At 44.1% G+C, this 21,899-nt stretch overlaps 1 protein-coding gene across 6 annotated transcripts in view; it reads right to left on the bottom strand.

Moving 5' to 3' along the window:
* Positions 1-21,899, bottom strand: part of LOC147905786 (protein NPG1-like) — an 80,350-nt gene that overhangs the window by 45,690 nt on the left and 12,761 nt on the right. For 5 of the 6 annotated variants that reach the window (XM_087374603.1, XM_087374645.1, XM_087374621.1 and 2 more), the window contains 2 exons: positions 17,047-17,288; positions 8,723-8,975 (listed from right to left, as the gene is read on the bottom strand). In XM_087374603.1, coding sequence (XP_087230729.1) covers positions 8,723-8,975; positions 17,047-17,288 — 495 coding nt within the window. The remainder of the gene's footprint in view (positions 1-8,722; positions 8,976-17,046; positions 17,289-21,899) is intronic. The other variant, XM_087374612.1, reaches the window with a different exon arrangement.

The raw sequence follows: 21,899 nt of genomic DNA, 5'->3' as shown, positions 1-21,899 counted from the left end.
TTAGACTCATCCCTCATTATACGACGACACTTTGTGGAGTCATGCTCTCTCCAAGATGTTCCTTTCACTCCTTTCAGAGCTGCTTATGCCTCGGTAAACACAGCTTGGGAGTTTTTGGCTAGCATTGCAACTTGGTATATTTGGTGGGCTAGACATACGGAAGCGATGGAGGGTTCACAAGTTCACCCTTTCCAGTCTATGGCAAGTATATGGACTGATACTATACACACACTGATGGCCATCTAGGCGAGCATGCAGGGATCCTCTAGAGTAGCTAAAGCCAGGAGAGATTTTTTTTAAAGAGTTTGGAGAGGATCTCCGTTCTTCTCTGAGTCTTCTTCAGGGTTGAGGTGGCATTTTCAGCCTACACCTTGGATTTTTGTTAGCTCTTTTTGAGCTGTTTTTTCTCTCATGCATGACATGATGTACTCCTACATTTGAGCTTGCTCTTGCGGCTTTCATTCATACTTAATGAAGTAATCTTTTTTTTTTTGGGGGGGGGGGGGGGGGGGTACATCATGTATCTTAATACATATGTTTAATCCATGTTGCAGTTGAATTTCTATTTATCCAATATTATCACTACACTCACCAAATACACCAACATGTCTTCTTTGAGAAGCGTTACCTTCATCCTGATAACTTCAAGCAGGAGAAGCTGCCAAACTTTCAGAAAACTAATTCCAACTGCTTACCTCTTGCTTTTTTAAAACCATAATTATGACGATCTGAGATCTAGCTATGTGAAGGTATGAAGTGACACCTACAAAAAGCTGCAAGATATGTTGGATTCACGAGAAAATAAGAGGTACATCACTGCTCAATTCTTAAGAAAAGTCAGTTCATCAGGTGGTAGAGCATCAACAAATCCAAATAAAAAGGAGAGAAAATATAACATGTGGGAGGTCGCACAAAAATCCAAGTGTAAAGATTATCTTCGATTAACAAAATTGTGTCTTAGAAATATGATACATGATATGTTATTTCCCACTGTCTTCAACAAAAGAGATGTCATCCCTCAACCAGCTTCAACCTAAATGTCTTTATAATTGCTCTTTATCACCCGCTCATTTAAAGTCTGAGTCCTACTCAGTACTTTCATCTTTGCTGCATTCTGTCAACTTCAAAGCTTTCAAGTTGACGTATTGTCTTTCCTGTAAGTCGAGTTCAATATCGTGAAGAATCCTGTAAGGGATGTAGAAATCCTTGTGCATAGTCTTTTGATGTGGAAAAATCAAGACAGTACATCAGGTGGGAGAGCCAACATAGGTGGTCTTGATCTTGACCTAACTCCATATAAAAAACAATAAGGCGACATGCAATGTCAGCTTTTCAAAAGCCTCTTGATATGCTGCAATCTTACATATAACTTCGTGTTATAGTGATGTGTTGTTTTATGGTGGTTCCACGAGATGATATTGCCCCTGGTAAACATCCTTCATACCGCATACACACCTGGTTCAATTTCCAACTCCGATACAAGAATATATATCAACGACTCCTCCCAAAGCATACACATCTGGTTTAGATTTCCAACCACGGTACAAAAGAAGACATCTGTTAAGGATAGATTTTTGGACAACACAGTCCACTGAGACTTACGTGATGTGTTGGATAAACAGAGTCCACCTAAAGCAAGCTGGCTCCTATTGCACCATTTGTGCTCTGGTTGTCAGCTTCATAAAAAGCTCTAGCCCCTCTCCAATCTCAGATAGCATCACGTTAGCAAAAAAACTATAATCATTGAATATAATGCACTCGTAAATTGAAACAGTACACACATGACTTTCATTCTAGCTTTTGCACCAACTTCTGCAAGGCCTATATATTCTATATAAGATTCCTTGCTTTGCGAAATGGAGTAGTAGGGAGTGGAGATTACAAGGTATCAAGAGTTCTTAGGTGTAGACCCTTTCACAAATTGGTTAGCTTTGTAGCTACTAGTTAGAACCAACCTTCTGAGTCTTAGGCATGACCTTTTCTTAATTTAGGTTGGAATCCACCACCCGACCAGCCTGCAGACTGGTGACCTAATGTGCTGCTCTTGTCTGGCCCATTGTAGGAGCAATACTGCTGTGTTCATGAAACTTGATTCTGCACTGCCCCAACCTGCCTGGGTGACCCGCCTGCTCCTGCAGCTCCCAAAGTGCTTCTATCAAATGCGCCTTTTGCTGTAGACTGCTGCGCAACCTCTGCTGCTTGCAGACATTAGATACCTCTGCACACCTCCAAACATCTCCACTCTGGTCCTGGATGCTGCACAGAACTCCAGCAATGCTTGCTGCCCTCCAACCTGCCCATCACAGCTCCATCTGGCTGTCCTTGCAGGCTTTCTTCTGCTCCAGGCTGATGCTGCTCCACTTACAGCCATCTGGCACCTTTTCAAGCAGTCCTTGCTGCCCACATGGCAGCTAGCATGCTGTCCATGTGGCAGCCCTGCCCGTGGATGCCCACATGGCTTCTCTGACTCCCTCTTGGATGCTCTCCTCATTTGGGGACTCACAGATGCCGAGCTAACCTACATAACTTCAACACCCCCTCTCACCGACCAATTGTGGGCCAATTCCCACCTTGATGTAGATGCTCCGCTGGCTCCCATGGAGAAGCCCTCGGGAATAAGGTGGAGTAGACCTTGTTCATGGGCCTTTCAACCCGCAGCTCCTGCTGCTCCAAGTCTGCGGTCCCGTGCAATCCAACCGCCCTGGTACACAGGAACAATCCTGGCAGTACCACAAGTCCATGGCACCACCATCTTGACTCACAAACCCATCAGTGATCTTGAGCAATCCTGGTACAACCATCATCCAGCTGTCCCCCTCATAGACTAAGGACAGCCTGGAGCTTTCCAAGTACCACACTCCCGAGTTCTGTTTCAACCCATCTTCTCTCAGACAGTATCTGCAGCCAAGTAACCATCCTGAGCAATGAGACCCTAGTGGCTGAACCACATAGATCTCTTAGCCCAAGTGTATCTCCAGAAAACCTCAACCATGAGCTCCAGATGATCTCTCAAGTAGGTGATCTACCACCAAGGCTTCAACTGGCTCATCAAGTTCACAAGATAGGTGCTTGCTATAGCCAACGCTCCCCACAGTGGAAGCTTAGCAAAGAGATAGTGCCCAAGAATCATACAATCGTAACATCAGTCTCATTGACCCATTGGTCTTCCATACACTATAATAAACTTTCTTTCTTTCTTTCTTTCTTTCTCTACGCTAGTACACACTCCGGAAAAAAGTGTAGCATAAACCATCCACATCTATAGTCAACACGCTCAAATGGCCCAATTGTTTGAATTAGAGCTTCTATACTGTTGAATAATAACAGAATTCTTAGAGTTCTAATCTTCCAACTTTCTTGTATCTGAGGTGTTTAGGTACGCACCCTACAGGGAAGTTTTGGCTTCTAGAGCTCTCATTAAGCCATGTGTCACAATCTTAAGCGTTCACTTTCAAAAGATCCAATGGTGCTTTATTTTGGGATGATTGCTTTTGAAAAACCACTTGGCCTATAGAACCAGATCTAATTGTGCTCCAAGGGCTTACCTTCGTTGCCTTGAGCTCAAGATCTAATCTAGGGATAGATTAAGAGCAATCCTCCTCCTCCATCACCTTCCTCATGCTCCTCGCCTCCTCCACATTACCACTCAAAATCACAAGGAAAGCACTGATGGTAGTAGAATTGATCCCTCATCAGCAAGATTTGATGCTACTCCAGCACTTCGTATCTAGGAAAGATATCCCCACTCCTTCCACGAACTGGCCAAAGGACTAGCGGCAGAGAATGTGGCATTGATGCTGTCTTGTACACCACCAACGAAACCACAAGGTTTTTGCAATCATAGCACCCCGAAAACACCTTCAAGGTATTCCCTTTCAAAAAATTGTCAAGAGGCGTAGTTTAGCCTATTGCTGAGAGGGGAGCGATGGAGGGGCACGCTGGGAGCTAGGTTGCTGCTTTTGAAGGAAGTTCCACAATTTCCCTCTAGCTTCGAATCATACGCATGATCTTTCAAAATCGCATCTTGGGAAGAAATGGAGTGCATGAAGTCACTGCTTTCAAGCTGAAAGTTAATGCCTCTCGCTTCTGCAACTTCCATGAATCATGTTTTTCAAGTTGGCTATGGATCATGAACAACTTGACCTATACAACCTTCGAGTGACAAACATTGCTTCTATCTTGCTGTCAGCAAAGGCCTATGGATCATGCACGTCAACTCATGAGCATGGCATCATTCACGTTGAGTGTCGAGGTAAAGGACAATATCTTCTCTTTTGCAATGAAATGGCCTACTCTCACTGTCTGAGATTTAAGCTGCTCCATTCTCCATTACCAATAAGTGGCAACGATAGCAAGAAATGGTGCACAGTGCAAGGGATGGAAATATATACCTAGATGAATCCAAGAACATTCCCAAACTCATCCTCTAAAAACACAACATAGTGTAGTTTCAATCTCACGATAGTCACTCATAAGATTGAAAACCATAAACTTCATCACGCATAGCAGGGACTAGCTACTATGACATCCCCATTGACGTCATCAGGGACCAACAGTGGGGGTGTAGACCATAGTATAAAAATAGGCTCTCACACTAACAAATCCAAACACCCACACATACTTGAGCATCCATTTATCATGCTTATCATGCTGCGACAACAAAATGGAAAGAGTGGACAATAGAATTATGGGCTATGGCGTGAATGCGAGGATGGTGAAGCTGATGTGACTGACTGAACGTGAAATTTGAGGATCGATCCTCCGTTTCGGAAGTTTGGTAAGTAGAGCTAAACAGAATTGACCACCCTGTGAAAGGACTTTTGAATTCAAGAAGGATCCCTGCCTAGCTCGCACTGGAGTCGTGAGAGATGCAAACATGTTACAAGGGCAACCGATTGCTCTTTGAATGGAAGAACTGGTGGACATAGTTTTGCAACCCAAACTTCACAAGGAGATGAGAACAAAAAGAGAAAAGAGAAGAGAGAGAGAGAGGCTTCAGTTTGCTTTACGAATCATAGTCAAGTAGGCTAATAGCTAAGATCATATACATATCTTCAATTAACTCGCTACCAAGTCTATATAGCTATTCACTTATACTCACTATCAAGAGAACTGTTGCTATTCCAAGCATGAAGAAGATCAATCTCCTGCCACTTTTTGTTTGCCTCCACGTTCCGATCGTAGTCTTTGGGCTCTTTCTATTCAAAACCACTCCAAGTGTGCTTCAGGAGGGAGAGAGCTCAAGGAAAAATCTTTTCCAGTTCCACTAATACCTATGAGAGCAAAATCCTATCTTGTCTCAGTTACTTGAATATACACACACTTTATAGCTCATTCATGTCGCATGATCAGCGCTTTAACTATCACGTCGCAAGGATTTGTTGCCACCTTGAGCTCGATGTATGAAGTGCTCTGTTTTGCAAACAAGCCGGGACATAGCCTTCCTCTGTCAGAACAACCACCACGAGCTACCTGAGCAGTGTATATCTAGATGAATCTAGGCACATGTGCCCAAACTCATGCTCTAAAAACACAACGTTTTGCAGTTTCAATCTCATGATAGTCACTCATAAGGTTGAAAACCATAAACTCCATCACAATAGCAAGGACTAGCTACTATGACATCCCCATTGACGTCATCAGCAACCAACAATGGGTGTAGACCAGAGTAAAAACATATTCTCTCACACATACAAATCCACACACCCACACATATTTGAGCATCCATTTATCTTAAGTCTTCGTACTAAGTTTCTGTCGGCACTCCGGAGGTGAAGGGTAGACTCAAGCTAGCACGACACGAAAAGGCTAATCAAAAAGTCGTCCAAAATCTCTTCATTCAAGCTATAACTCCTTGTAAAGACTAAACGATTTCATTTTAGTCTCTCCGTGCAACTAAATCTAGCTGATGGGGCAGCTGACCACTTCAAATAGAAAGAATTATCGCAATACCAGCAAGCCGCAACATGGACAAAAACTTGACGAGGTGAAATTTGCACGTCCGCTAATACGGCAAAGCATATATCTCGATAAATCTAGAAACATGCCCAAACTCATCCTCTAAAAACACAACACAGTGCAGTTTCAATCTCATGATAGTCATTCATAAGGTTGAAAACCATAAACTCCACCATGCATAGCACGGACTAGCTACTATGACATCCCCATCGACGTCATCAACGACCAAGATTGGGTGTAGACCATAGTATAAACGTATGCTCTCACACATACAAATCCACACACCCACACATACTTGAGCACCCATTTATACAAAGTCTTTGTACTGAGTTTTGGTCTGCACTCCGGAGGTGAGAGCAGACTCAGACATGACGAAGGCTAGCACTAAAGGAGAAGGCTAATCAAAAGGTATCTATATGAGTGTTTAAACAATTTGAATTAGTGCGGTCGGTCATTTTAGCTTGACAAATCACAAGCATGAGCAGAAGCAAACCCATTGTGCTTTCAACATGCTGGATTTCTTTGCAAGAATAGCGAATATCCCTATTTGCCTCAGAAACGCGTGCTAGGAGTGAGACTCCTGTAATTCTACAAGAGAGGAGAGGTGTTGACATCGCTGATTTGTTTAGTCTTCAATCGCCTCACCTCATGTTCAGGCAACCAATGTAGCCTCTTCTCCAAGAGGCAAGTGCTGAATACTACTTCAGTGTGGCTTCCAAATCCTTGCGACCAGCCAGTTCGGTTGTGAGCATCACCAAGCAATTGCATAATGTTGCAAGATTGTTGAAACTATCTCCTAAGTCCAAAAGAGATCAAAGTGACTAGAGCATGCAAGATATTGATTTTCAGACTTGCAATACAGATACAACTATTGGCATTCAAGTAATATAATTGTATCTTATCCGTTCACAAGATTTATTCGTGATGCTAATATTCTCTATGTTCTCAATCTCTGATGCCCAAGGCCCATTCCCTCGGATTATAATTCTTGGGGAATAAGCGTGCCAACTCCCCACCCACAATATGTATGGTTATAACAATTATATTATGTATTATAATAGAAATATTTTTAATTGCTTCCTTGCCTTAGATATCTTTACTTCAATCTAAATTCTTACAACATTCCTCTATGTTGATGCATGTTCTCGATGCAAGGGAAGATTCGTGAATCAACAGCAGAGATAGCCAAGTCGGATGCAAGATCGAAGGGTGGTCCAATTCGTATGGTTATAGTCCATGTCACAATATTATATAGGTATTTGTATTAAATTATAATCAGAAGATTTTTACATGAAGCAGTTATTATCTCTTTTCTTTCTCATGTTTATGCTTTGTTGATGGATATATACCTTTGTAAGACTAGAATAAGTCCAATAAAAGAGAAGAAAAAAGAGGTAAACAAAAACTTTTATAAAAAACAAAAGGAAGACATACTTAGCAAGCAAAGCAACACTTATGTCGTCATTAATGCCCAAGCATAAGCCGCTATACTGGGTTTCTAAAGACCCACGGAGTCTCTTGGGCTTTGTTGATGGAGTCTAGTCTTTTACTTAGTCCAAAGGTGGCCTACCCAACCTAGTTATATATTCTTGTGTAGATTATCTAGCCACTACACTTCTAAGCATTCATAAAAATTTTGCATTTGGCATATTAACATCCTGCTTTATAATGTGACAAAGACCTAATCATGTAAACCATATACCTAGATGAATCCGGGAACATTCCCAAACTCATCCCTAAAAACACAACATAGTGCAGTTTCAATCTCATGATAGTCACTCACAAGGTTGAAAACCATAAACTCCATCATGCATAGCAGGGACTAGCTACTATGACATCCCCACTAACGTCATCAGCGCCCAACAGTGGGTGTAGACCATAGTATAAAAATATGCTCTCACACATACAAATCCACACACCCACACATACTTGAGCATCCATTTATACAAAGTCTTCGTGCTGAGTTTCTGTTGGCACTCCGGAGGTGAAGGGCAGACTCAGCCATGACGAAGGCTAGCACGAAAGGAGAAACCCCGACCATGATAAACCATGATTACAAACCCCGACATCTGCCCCATAGTTTTATATACAAGGTACCCCCCCAAAAAAAGCCAAATTAGTCCTTGGGAACCACAAAATTTCAAATTGGGCATGCCATCCCCAAGCTGTACTACCATGCTACATTACATAGTTGTTTAAATGTAGCTTAACAATCAGACATTATTGTTCAGGGCAACAGGTCACAGCAGTAATACATGGCAAAGACCATAGATGGCAATTATTCGGACACCCTTGCTTCTCAAAAACCTTCCCTACATTGCAACTTTGCTGCACCTTTGTAATGCTCTGTTATTTAACAAGTCTGGGACTTTTGCATTACACATGCATATAGTCACGCAGATCTGTTAACTCTGAACTCAGGGGCTTGACATCTACGATGTACTTTGAGCATCGCTAATGCACAAACTTCACTACCCTTTTCTGTTAGCAGAATCCCAACACTTCAGGAAGATCCACAGTAAGACCTTTCATGACTGTAAGCCACATTTATATTATTGTATTGCCTTGTGCCACCAATCCTCTTGTTAGATGGCATTATTGAAGAGTCCAAACAGATAAGACAATGACACAATGTTTCACTCAAAAAGAAAAGATTAAAACAGACGTGCTAGTTTTATGTGAAAATGCAACAATGCTTATAAAACAGCATCATACTCAGTACACAATAAATCCAGTAAAACTTCCATCTCTACTAATTGCATACCTATCAAGCGGCCCAGCTTCTGCAATGATTTAGCTTTTAGGTAAATAGCCTCAAGAAGCAGACTGGCTGCATGTAGAGATAATGGCTGCGTAAGGTCATACTTTGATCTGCCTTTCCGATGATACCCCTTGCTTGTGATGGAAGATTTCATACGAAATTTCACAGTGCTGATATCTATCCCATCAAAAACTTGCAATGCTGCTTCCACATTACCCCTCTGGTACTCAAGTCTTCCTAGAAGGGCTCGAGCCTCCTGTACAGATAACATCTCAGAAACTTTTCTATTTTATTATGGTGATAAATATAGAAAAAACCTTCTCTGTGTTTGTTACAACAAAATGCCAAAAAAATTGCACAGACGTTTTTCATGCTGTAATATAAAGAAGAAACCATAAGCCAATAAACATCCAAGGTTGGATTATCCTTGGATAAAAATATTCTCCTCTCCAATTACTGGTAGCTTAGATGTCCTTGGAAAGCTCCAATACTTATCATCTTGGTTTAAAGGCCTGCTTATTTCCCCTTGATATTAAGGTTAATAAAGCTACCTTATGTCACAAAAATTGATCCTTTGACTTTACTGATTGACCTTAAGATGGTCCTCTAGCATAACAATAGGATTTATGCTTGCAGATTCATGTACTAGCTGGGTTGGATAGAATCTACTGCACATTTGACTTTACTGATTGACCTTAAGATGGTCCTCTAGAGTAGCAATAGGACTTAAGCTTGCAAATTCGTGTACTGGCGGGGTTGGATAGAATCTATATCTACAGCCCCATCCTCACAAATCAATCCACTATTTAAAATAACATGTATTCCGTACTATAACCCTATTCATTCACTCTGTGGCCTCCCTCCTACAAGAGTAAGGCCAACTTTAAGGTAACTTTTAACCGTATCACTGATCAATTAAAATAGGATTCTCAAAATCTCTCATCAGCAAATGCAATCCTCAATCTACTTTAATTTTTGGAGCCAATTAGCTCTGCAAGTAGAGGAGCCCCTTAGTGCTTGATGCACATAGGAGGGACAAGACAACGTATAGAGGAGATATGAGATAGATATTCTTTAGGCTTGGCGAGAGGGTCTACGACAAGCACCAAAGAACTCCCCTACACCTTAAACAGGATAGTTCTTCTGATTGGAGTCTCCCTTCTTAGTAAGAAAAGCTACGTTCATGTTCTCATGTGTAACCAAGCATCTGGGTTTCGGAAGATTTCAGAATCTCTTGGGTGAACTCAATGCTTACTAAGCTATAAAATCCCAACCCAAACCAAAAAAACTAAGACAACGAAAAAGGAAGCTAACAAAGAAGACACAGAGAGAGAGAGAGAGAGAGAGAGAGAGAGAGAGAGAGAGAGAAGAGGGAGGGAGGGAGGGTGAGAGAAAAAAAGAAAATTCAAAAAATCTTTAGAAGACTAAAGGCTCTATGAGACTAAAAAACCACATACAATGAGCTGAATGGGTGGAGCCTCTATGCAGGCATTTACACCCCAAGACAAGTGCAACATAAACATTAAAGCTGGCGCAGATGAGTCAAGTCCACACAAGGAAGCATTGATGAACAGGGCTGTGACAGTATAAAACTGTGATAGAGCACTGGCAACAACTAGTGTAATGTGGTGTGACGTGGTCTCTTAGCTGGGCCCTAGGGAGACAGCGTAGCCGAGGCCTAGAGCAAGAGATATGACAGACCCGTCCACATGTGAATCTAGCTCGATCTCGTCTATGTGCCTTGAGCAGCTGGTCTATGTGTCATATGACCTCATGAATGAAAGTCGCCAAACATCTCTGATTTGAGAGCAAGAGTGGCCCTCAAAAGACAATGGCAACGACCTTGGATCTGAAAGTACATAGGGCATCTGAAAGCAAAGTGCTCCTCTAGATAATGTGTAGCCTTCTCTGATATTGTAAGCAGTGATCCCTATAGAAGCCGAGCTTCACTCAAAGCTCCTAGGGGCTAACCAAGTCTTTAATGTGTGTAGCTATACAAGACCCTCCTGGATAAACTAGTTAGCCTCGTGATAAGTGAGAACAGAATGGGACCTCAAGGCTATACTGAAAGGCGGGTAATCTATCCATGTGAAGCCCCAGACTCTCAAACCATCTGTATGTATGTGCGTACCAACATCACTAATCGCCCTCAAGTGTAGAGGTCATGAATGAGAATAAGGCCATGCATGTTAACTTGCGTCGGCCTAAGGTCAATGAGCCATAATCCCTAACTCAATAGAGGTATGTGATCACCTGACTCGATAGAGGTCTATGTAGTATGTTGTCAAGCTGTAGTGGAGATGCCCCAAACTCAACCGGAATCCGTGACAATAAGAAAACCAGAAGCCTCTGTACTAGGACCCAATCCACCTCTGATAAATCATCCTCCCAACAAGGGCTGCCATACATGCCCATCGGGTGAACCAAGGAGGAGGGAATTGAGGAGAGATAGTGGGGTACGAAGCTCTGGGGACGTGGCTTCCCTTTTTAAAACACACCTGAGACCACTCATATATGTGGTACGAAGAGAGAAGCATGCATGCCATGTGAGGATACAAGTCCAGCTACCAGATGCCCGACCGATCTTCATTGCAGTGTGCTACTTCCACCCAAACACGTCATCATATGCACGCGAGGCCACTACAAAGGCACACAGCCCATATGAGTCGATACATGACATTCTCGGGGACTTCAATGCAAGGACAGGAGATAAACAAGTGGGCCTGCTAGACTTTGCATATGAGAGAGATCCCCACAGGTTCCGGAGCTAGATGCAGCAGAGCTCGAGATACTAAGACACTCCGCGGATGCCCCACATGTGACAGGATACGGGAGACATTTACTTGAGTTGGGGCAGTCCATGACCTCATCATCTATAATGATCTTCAGAGATGGCCATCATCTGGAAGACTCACTTGTTTCCCACATGGCGGTGGAACAAGTACAGTGGACTACCTACTGGGCCCATTAGCCTTTGCCTCACAGATACACAACCTCACTATACCCCCTCCCCCACTCGGAGCTGACCACTCATACCTAGCCTTCAGTATCTCTGCTACTACGCCATCCACGAGGAGAGCTCCTCCCACGCCTGTCCATACCCAAATCCACTTTGACCGTGTCCTCGACCCAGTGTCAATCAGCTAGAGAGCTTCCAGCCCTACTTGGAGATGATATAGACCTTGTCAAAGAGGCCTGGGGATCCTAGAAATGAGAGTGAAAGCATCGCCACTCAAGTATAGCAAGTGGGGTGTCTCCCCTACTCCATGGGGTACCTCCATCACTCGTCGAATTGTGAAAATTGGGCCATAGAAAAGAGCCCCTTAAGTATGTGTAGGATGCAACGACCTCCACCAATAATCTATCCAATGTGAGCTGCTCTCTGTGCATGGCTGCCCAGGATGTGTTGAAGATCAAAACCAAGGTGGACCTTCAAATCATGTGTCTCGCAAAAGATATGGCATGTATCCAAGTGTTGCTCAAGACCCTCAACTAAGGAGGAGAGTAACATGACATTTTCTACATACAAGAGAAACTAAATCAAGGAGTCGGCGAGAGAGCAGCCTAACCCCCCCTAGTGTCCTAATGAAGGTCTCAAGCTCGACGTTGTAGAGGCCAAACAGGGTTGTTGATAGCGGATAACCTTGTTTGATCCCAATAGTGCTTCTGATCTCCTCTGTCCATCCTGTAGCAGTCTGAACCCTACCTGAGACCCTCTCATAGAGTGTTACGACTGCCCAAATGGTCTCCTAACCATACCAAATCCTGCAAGCATGTGATGAGGCAAGCTCTCAGCATTGTATCAAAAGCCTTACCAAAATTCACAAAGCAAATAAAACCTCACTCTCTATTCCCTGGCCTCCTCAATGACACCTCTAAGTGTGAGGATGTGATCCAGAGTCAATAAACCACTCGGAAGCCTACCTACCCATTGGCTCTCAGTCCCATGAGCTCTGCAAACTGGCTAGCATGCGTGTCAACATTGATGCATAGATCTTGGCAATGGGGAAACCAGTGCAATCCACTTCATTGACAAGCTTTGAAGATCATGGCATAGTACTTATTCCATATGCACTATATTCATAACGTAGTCCCTCGTGATCCTTCACCCAGCCTTTATGGAGCTTCAACGCTGCATGTTTGACGCAACTAGCGATAAGCAATGTGTAAGAGATGGTTGGTGAGAAATGTCTTACGCTGTGTGCGCATAAGAGTGCCAAGTGTGATGTCCTTAGAGTTGTTACTAAACTAGATATTTATAAGCATTTTATTTAGCAAATGAAAGCATGCTTCTTTCGACGAACAAAGCCGCAATACTAGCGTATCATCTCTACCTTACTCGGAGGGTGATACTTGGTCTCAATCTGAGTTGGTGGCATGAAGCCTTACACTCATCATCGTACCAACTATTGCAAGGTACTGAGCCAAGGGGTGGCGGGTGAGTAGAGAGGATGCTCTGTGCAAAAGTGTGCAATGCGGCCTCGTGGAGGGAGCAAGTGATTAGAGCGGCTCAATCTTCTAGGATCGGGATGCCCTCAAGATCTATGAGTAATGTGAAAAGGCATGCTGAGTACACAGAGGAGAGGCTATAATCAAAGTGGATGTCATGATAGAAGTGTGTGGACGGTGTCATGGTGTTTGCCGTATGGCAAGGAATGGATATACTAAAAAAAAGACAAGTGTGGTCAGCTCCTCATGGTGGTGGAGAGATAGAGAAGTCGGTGATATGCGGGGCGAAGGTAGGGAATCCCATGAGGTAGTTAACGACACTAGAGCCCCTCCCCCGTGTAGAAAGCAAGTGAATCCACCCTTGGAGCGCCATCGGTCCAGACCATTATAATGACCAGGTCATGTATCCTACCTATGTCCAAGAAAGTGTGCCGTTAAGATGTGACTAGCACTCACCTGTCCGCAGATACTCCGGATATCCTTGTCTCATCTGGCAAAAGAAAAGACTCATCTCAAAGATCTAGAAGTGATACCTGACATATACATGTCCTTGTGTTGAAGTCCCGAACAAGGAGGACTTAAGAAATCCATGATGTCCGAATGAAGAGCTGCATACGATGAAGTTCAACCTCCTCATGTAGATCTCTGGCACTGTATAAGGTCTCAGAAGGGAAGTAGCATACTACAATGAAGAGGTCATGTCGTGAAGTCCGCATTCCTTAATGGAACCCTGGAGGAGGAGGTATACGTAGAGCAGCCACCGTGCTTTCAATATAAAGGGTCCCCATTAAAAGTTTGCAGGTTGAAGAAGGCATTATACGGGCTGAAACAGGCCCCCAGAGCTCTGATACCATGTTAGAAAATAGGAGGGAATGAATCACTCAAACCTCCACCCAAGATCTCTCCAACTCTTACACACTCAACTCAGATAGATGATCACATATGCAAGTAACACACACTCAGAAATAAATGTAGACGGAGAGAGAGAGAGTATATTCATCCACCGGATGGTGGGCAAAAAAATAGCTCCAAGGGAGCAGTACAAAACATAGCAGAATACAAGAGAAAACTGATGGACTCTCTCTCTCACAACCTGCCCCCGATCTGAGTGCTGAACACAGCCTTGGAGAGGGGCTTTCAGTTTCGCACTGGATGCTGGGCTGAATGGAGAAGTGGGCCTTTTATAGGCTCTGCCCAGGCCCCTTCAGATGACCGACCAGCAGGGTCGGTACCTTGTCTGGTGGCCGACCACATGGGCCTCATAAACTGACCAAGGTTGGCCTCATAAACCGACCAAGGTTGGCCCTAGTCGGTGGCCCTGGTTGGGCCGACTTGTCCAGCCACAGGCCCTTATATAAGGTCGCCCTGGGTGGCCAGTCAGTGCTGCTCCTGGTGCCTCCATGTGAGGCCTAGAGCCCCTTTTATTCCTGCTGTTGCAGATTGCGACCAGTCCGTGTGCTGGTCGCCTATATTTGCCATGGTATCCTTCCTCCGGTTCTGGCCTGAGTCTCTCTGCCAGCCCTCCTACCTCTCACTGCCCCTTGTCCCCTCAAATCGGGGGCTCACTGGTGGGCACAATGAGAATCTAACACCCCCCCTCAATGTCACAACTGTGGGCGAATCCCCATTCGTCTGATGAGGTGCTCCATCTGTTCTCGAGGGAGTGCCTTCGTGAAAAGGTCGGACAAGTTGTCGGCGGTCGGGTGGTACATGAGCTCGATCATGTCGTCGATGATGAGTTCTCGAACAAAGTGGTAATGAACTTCAATGTTCTTGGTCCGCGCATGGTACACTGGATTCTTGGCAATGGCTATGCAACTCTGATTGTCACACATCAGCACTGTTGCGGTCTCCTAACACACGTCCATGTCCTCCAGAATCCACCTCAACCACAGTGTCTCACAAGCTGCTGTGTACTCTGCCTCTGTAGATGAAAGGGCTATTGTGGGTATTGCTTCTTACTTGCATCTAGTGCCATCTCTTGGGTATTACTTCCATCTCTTGGCTGAGTAAGAAGCAATACCCAAAGTGGCCCTTTCATCTACAGAGGCAAAGTACAGAGCCGCGTGTACAGCAGCTTGTGAGACACTGTGGTTGAGGTGGATTCTGGAGGACATGGACGTGTGTCAGGAGACCACAACAGTGCTGATGTGCGACAATCAGAGTTGCATAGCCATTGCCAAGAATCCAGTGTACCATGCGCGGACCAAGAACATTGAAGTTCATTACCACTTTGTTCGAGAACTCATCATCGACGACATGATCGAGCTCATGTACCGCCCGACCGCCGACAACTTGTCCGACCTTTTCACGAAAACACTCCCTCGAGAACAGATGGAGCACCTCATCAGACGAATGGGGATTCGCCCACAGTTGTGACATTGAGAGGGGGTGTTAGATTCTCACTGTGCCCACCAATGAGCCCCCGATTTGAGGGGACAAGGGGCAGTGAGAGGTAGGAGGGCTGGCAGAGAGACTCAGGCCAGAACCGGAGGAAGGATACCATGGCAAATATAGGCGACCAGCACACGGGCTGGTCGCAATCTGCAACAGCAGGAATAAAAGGGGCTCTAGGCCTCACATGGAGGCACTAGGAGCAGCACTGACTGGCCACCCACGGCGACCTTATATAAGGGCCTGTGGCTGGACAAGTCGGCCCAACCAAGGCCAACCCTGGTCGGTTTATGAGGCCCATGTGGTCGGCCACCAGACAGGGTACCGACCCTGCTGGTCGGTCATCTGAAGGGGCCTGGGCAGAGCCTATAAAAGGCTCACTTCTCCATTCAGCCCAGCATCCAGTGCGAAACTGAAAGCCCCTCTCCAAGGCTGTGTTCAGCACTCAGATCTAGGGCAGTTTGTGAGAGAGAGAGTCCATCAGTTTTCTCCAGCACTCTGCTGTGTTTTGTACTGCTCCCTCGGAGCTATTTTTCTGCCCACCATCCGGTGGATGAATATACTCTCTCTCTCTCCGTCTACATTTATTTCTGAGTGTGTGTTACTTGCATCTGTGATCATCTATCTGAGTTGAGTGTGTAAGAGTTGGAGAGATCTTGGGTGGAGGTTTGAGTGATTCATTTCCTCCTATTTTCTAACACAACCACACGTGATCTTAGAAGTACTGGCATGCATACACTGTAGATTCACACACCTATTCCAAAGTTAGACAGGTTTGCACAGACAAGGACACACACAGCAGAGGGAAGACTTGCTTTAGCATATTTGCCCATAAAGGATGACCACTTTAAAGTCATTTTTTAGACTTGCGTCGACTCGTTGACCTTCTTTTTCCCCTCGGGCTATATTTAAGCAATTTCATTAAAATGTTTGATGCAATAGTTCCAACAATCCCCAAGGGTAACACACAAAACCCAACATGTTAACTCCAATTGTTAGAAAAAATCTTGACTAATCATCAACATTCATGTCGCAATCCCATCACTCAACACAATTACACATTCTAGACTCAATACCCTCAATAAGTTCATCAACTAAGAATGTAATTGGAACACATCAATAACCTCGATTGAAGGTCAATATCATGGCATAAGGGCCTTTAAAGTCATTGCTTTATCCACATCCTTTTGGCATCACTTTCGCTCAATGTAACTTGCGCATTTATGCATTAGGTTAGATGATATCTAATCCAACTCCAAGTCTGCAATATTGGAACCAGCATTTTTAATCTTCAAACACTAACGGTGCCCATTTCAACTTGGACAACAAGTTCAAAAATGAGCGAAGAAGTATACACTATACTCCATGAAAACTGAAGAAATCATAATCTCTCAACTCCATATGAAGGTCTTAGTTTAAAATTTTATTAGTAGCAACCAGTTTTCTTGACTTTGTCTCACAAGACCCCAAAAAAAAAAAGTTACCTCAAAGTTGAGCGATAAAGCCTCACGAAGAGAAGATTCTGCCTCTTCAATATTGCCTTCATCAAGTTTTGCCTCACCCTCAATAGTCTTTGCTGACAAGCCACTAGCTGCCATTTCTTCAGCTGCCATGACATACACTGGATCTTGATCACCTTTAAACTGCTCACTTGAGCAAGTGCATATCATCTTTAATCCCATCTTGTTATGCAACCTCCTATTGCAAGGTCCACTAGCCACATGACCTACACAAATAACAACACAATTAGATACACTTAAGTGGATTTTGTTGCATATACCATTGTAAGTCTCTATTGCATATACCACTGTATATCAGAATAAAAGGGGGAGGAGGGAAAGATCGTAGGAAGATGGCATATAACAGCTTACATGCAAAATATGGAAATTACAAGAATTATCGAGAACGTTTAAGGTACGAGTCCAAAGCAAACATTTGAGCTCATGGAATCATGAACCTCTGAGAACCAATTTTAAAGTACCAACTCTCGTATAGTCCCATTCTGTAAAAAAGCTATCTGTGTATTCCGCCCTTGCTAGCCCCTTCCATTACAAAGAAGCTCATATGGCAGTATCCTCAATTCCCACCGTCAACCGGCTCTCGTTAGTCCCATTCTGTAAAAAAATTATGTGTGTATTCCGCCCTTGCTAGCCCCTTCTGCTACAAAGAAGCTTATATGGCAGCATCCTCAATTCCCACTGTCAACTGGATCTCCTTTTTCCACAAGGGCTACTTGACACTGGGTTCCAGTTTGAGGCAAGCTTACTGTTTAGGGGTATACTTGTCTATCCAGACCTAGAACTGGTGTTCTTCATCCCTTGGTACCATGGGTTCATTGTTGATGACATGGACTCAACAAAATCAAACATGCCTAGATTTCGGATCACACAATGCTTTTCAAGCCTCCCATAGAATTGTCAATTGGAGCATGCTGCAACATAGTCTTGGAGACGCTTGCAACAAGGGCTTTAATACTCACCAACAATGGAGTACCAAATATATGACTAATCGTTGATGATCAGACTCTCTCTCAAAGAACATGATGCTAGACCCTGAGTGGGAGTATGTTCCATGAGCACATGGAGGTATCAGGTTTACACACTGTCTACACTATAGGGAGGTGGGCTACATAGCCAACTTCCTTGTTTCTCCAACTGTCCTACCACAGTAAAGGGGGGATGACAAAGGCTGCTAATATAACAGACCTATGCTTTTCCTTGACTGCATTTATGGATCATTATTGGATATCCTATTTTCATTACTTTTCTTATCATCAGATGTTTATTGACCATACCTGTGAGTTTTCTTTGTCCGAGTTCTTGTGACAAGACTTCACACCCCGGTTGGTTATCTTCTACGAATCTTGTGCACATACTTATTTACAATTCGGAGCATGCTCTTATCATGGCTGATCACCATGTATGTTATCTTTGACATAGCTCTTGTCACCTTCAGCATGACCATAATATTTTTAGTGCTATCTTCGGCACAGCTATGACACCTTCAGTGAGTCCATGACACCTTCAATGTGTCCATGTCCCCTTCAGTGTGTGACTCTATCACCTTGAGTATGATTTATCATCTTCAGTATGCTTTACCATCTTCGGTATGGTTTACTTTTGTTGCCTTCAATATTACACCATCTATAGTAGTTACAAGTCGTTTGACTATTTCCTGCAAGAGAGCCCAGCTAGTAAACCCAAAATCAGTAGCACGTTTCCTATACCCCCTAATTGAAAAACAGAAAGCCCTAAAAGCTGAGAAACTCAAACAAAGCAGGTTTAAAAATCTCTAGAAATTTTAAAAACGATTTCTGCCTTAATATTTTATTAGTTATTCTAGATTAAAATAGTATTTAATATTTAGTTTAGTCTTTGAATTAGATCTTTTACTAATTTTTTCCTGAGACCCCGCTACCCATTGGAGCAGTTAGGTAAACAAATAGGCCTACAATACTAGGTTTGCTAGGCTCACAAGGCAACTTAGAATTGACCCAAACTGAAACCATCTTTTAGATCTCAATGTGGCCCGACTAAATGAAGTGTTAATCCTAACACTGAAAGATTATGGGTTTTGAAGATCACACTTCCACCTCATGGTTAAGCAATACATTGATCTTGATCTTCCCTCATTAAGCCAAGCATCATTCCCCAACACACTAAGGCTCACCCCCAAAGCCAGTTTGAAGGTGTCAAGAATAAACCATGGGTACGATAGACCCAACAGGCATTAGGAAATCCTTGTGGATGTGCAAAGCATCATCAGTCTCATACAGCATGTTGATAATATTAATATCAGGTGGAGGGTGATCCAGTCATATTCTTGCTTCTCCTCTTCCCCTTGCTGCACTGCTGCACCCTTGCTTCCGAAACCCTATATTCACATCTAGGAAGTCCCAACCTAGATTGTGATTCATCTCGCAGCAGTTTGGGACAATTTTGAACCTGGCCAAGCCTGCAAACAGTGTTTCTACAGCAAAGGAGGAGGCTGGAGATCCATTTGCAGCCGCAGGATTCTTACCAGATACTCTCCTAACCTGACGATGCTGAAATACTCCTCAAACTCTGCTTCAGCCTGCTGTTTTCATAGTTTCCACACGCTGGACAAGCCAAGAGGTAAGTGCGATTGCAGATTCGACCTATTCTGAGTTGCAATTTATTTTCAAGCTGCTTCCTCAGTCCAAGATTTCGTTTTTCATCTTTGGCCACTTCTGAAAGTGGCCTTACTTGCTTCTAGCTTTCTTTCTCTGAATACTGGGAATTCTGGTTATGTTTGGCTTGGGAACATTGATTTCTAGGGATTTCCTAATTAGAATTTCTAACACTGCTGATTTCTTCCTGAGATTGGGCTCTTCTTGGAGGATTTTAGGCCTCTCTTGTCACATGCACCCTTACACTTGGGTGCAAGGTGACACATTGGCTACATCGACAAGTGCATTATAGTTCCCAGAAAGGAGATTTTGTCGTATGTTGTGACCCCTTATCCAGGGACAGTCAGGCACAAGCTACGTAGGTCAGTCCATCAGCCTTCAATCAAGTCAGTAGTCAGTTCTTGTTCACTAGTACCCACTGGAGAACAGTAGGTTAAGTGTTTCCATCTTATAGTTTAGGTCTTAGCCTAGGTTAGGAGTCCCTTTAGGGTCCCCAAAGGCTGGACAGGTAAGCAGGGAAGGCAGCCTGCAAAGGCCGCCCAAACACTCCCCTGGCAAATGAGCCAGGGAGGGCTTTTTATAGGCTGATTGTAGGCCAGCCAGTCTGTAAAACAGACTGAGTCTATAATACAAACTGAGTCAGTCTGTTTACAGACTGGGTTGGCTCAGTCCAGGCCAGTTCTTGTTCACTAGTACCCACTGGAGAGTGTTACGCTCTAGCCGAGGTAGCATGACCTCGGAAGAATCAGTCGACATTTCCCTTATAGGATCTATCTTTGTAATATATGTGTTTGCGCTTTATGTAAATGATCGGGAGGGATTAATGTCAAGGTCCTAGGTGAGGGCTGATAGCACCGGACTAGATAGATCTGAGACCAGGGGCCTAGTGCAAAGAATGTGCCTAGGGGCAAGGAATTAAATGCATCCCAAGAGAGGGGTGAAATGTTGCATTAGAAAGGCCCTATATGGATGACATGTGGCATCTAGATCTATCTAGGGAATTGGGGTGTCAAGGCTAGTGAGAAAAGTGGAGAATTGATGATTTACGTGATTTTGAGATTGCTCTCTCTCTCTCGCAGTGAGCTTTGGCAGTTTGGCTGGGTGGTTAAGAGAGGTGCTACTCCCGTGATCAGTAGTTGTGGCTAGGGAGAGAAATCTGTGATATTTGGTATCAGAGCCCACGGTTGGGAAGCAGAGAAAGAGGTGACGCTGGTCGTTACGTGGGCAGCGATTCACGTGAAGACTCGCGTGGGTTCGTGAAGGACTTGTGTGCCCGTCGTTCCAGCGTTACGTGGGCAGCGATTCACGTGAAGACTCGCGTGGGCTCGTGAAGGACTTGTGCCCGTCGTTCGGGGTAGTGGTTGGAGCTGTCGATGAACGGAAAGCCAATGGGGACAGGTCTTACGTAATAGGTGATACGTAATAGGTGATAGCCATCGAAAGGGCGCTGAGCTATGAACGACGTAGGCAGTCGATGATGGACGATGGACCAACGGAAGACCTGGATGGGATACGCCGTTGACTCGACGAGATAATAGAGGAAGAGCGCAGGGGGGTTTCGTTGAGTTTGACCTCCATGCGATGAATTACGATAACGTGACGACGAGGAGTCTAGTGCAGCCCTCCCGCGCTGGGCACAGTTGATCGTTTCTCTGGTGCGCATACAGTCAGCGTAGGGATGAGTCGTTAGAACTGCCAACAGGCCGTACATGCAGGCTGCGACACATTCCAACCAGGAGAAAAAAAAAGGGGTTGCATCAGTGCAGGCAGATCATTCGTGGAGGCTACAGTTTTCGGGGACTCGGATTGCGTGGAGTTTCCAGGGAGCATCGAATTTTCCTTCACTATAAAATTTCAGTCTGATTATACAGTTTGTTGTTTTAGTATAGAGCAATTTACGGTTACTATACTTGTGTGTATGCATGCGTGCTCCGGTCAGAATCAGTTTGCAGAAAGTTCCCTAGTATAGGGAAAAGCGCTGTTTGGGTTATGCATGTATCAAATGCCTGGTCAGTGTGCATAAGGGATTGCAGGAATTCCCTAGTATAGGGAATAGGGTTCAGAGTGTCAGTACCCTGAATTGTGTCAGCTTTTGATTACAGTGTTCTAGGGGTGTTTAAAAAAAAAAAAAAAAGAACCCCCAAAACAAAACGCCTACTGAACTAAATGGAAGCAGAAGAAGGGGCT

The sequence above is a fragment of the Dipteris shenzhenensis genome, chromosome 1, assembly GCF_047967505.1.
Source record: "Dipteris shenzhenensis isolate YYH24624 ecotype China chromosome 1, Dip_SZ_1.0, whole genome shotgun sequence".
Lineage (NCBI taxonomy): Eukaryota > Viridiplantae > Streptophyta > Polypodiopsida > Gleicheniales > Dipteridaceae > Dipteris > Dipteris shenzhenensis.
Note: the sequence above shows the minus strand (reverse complement) of the source record. Positions and strands in the feature narration are given on the sequence as shown.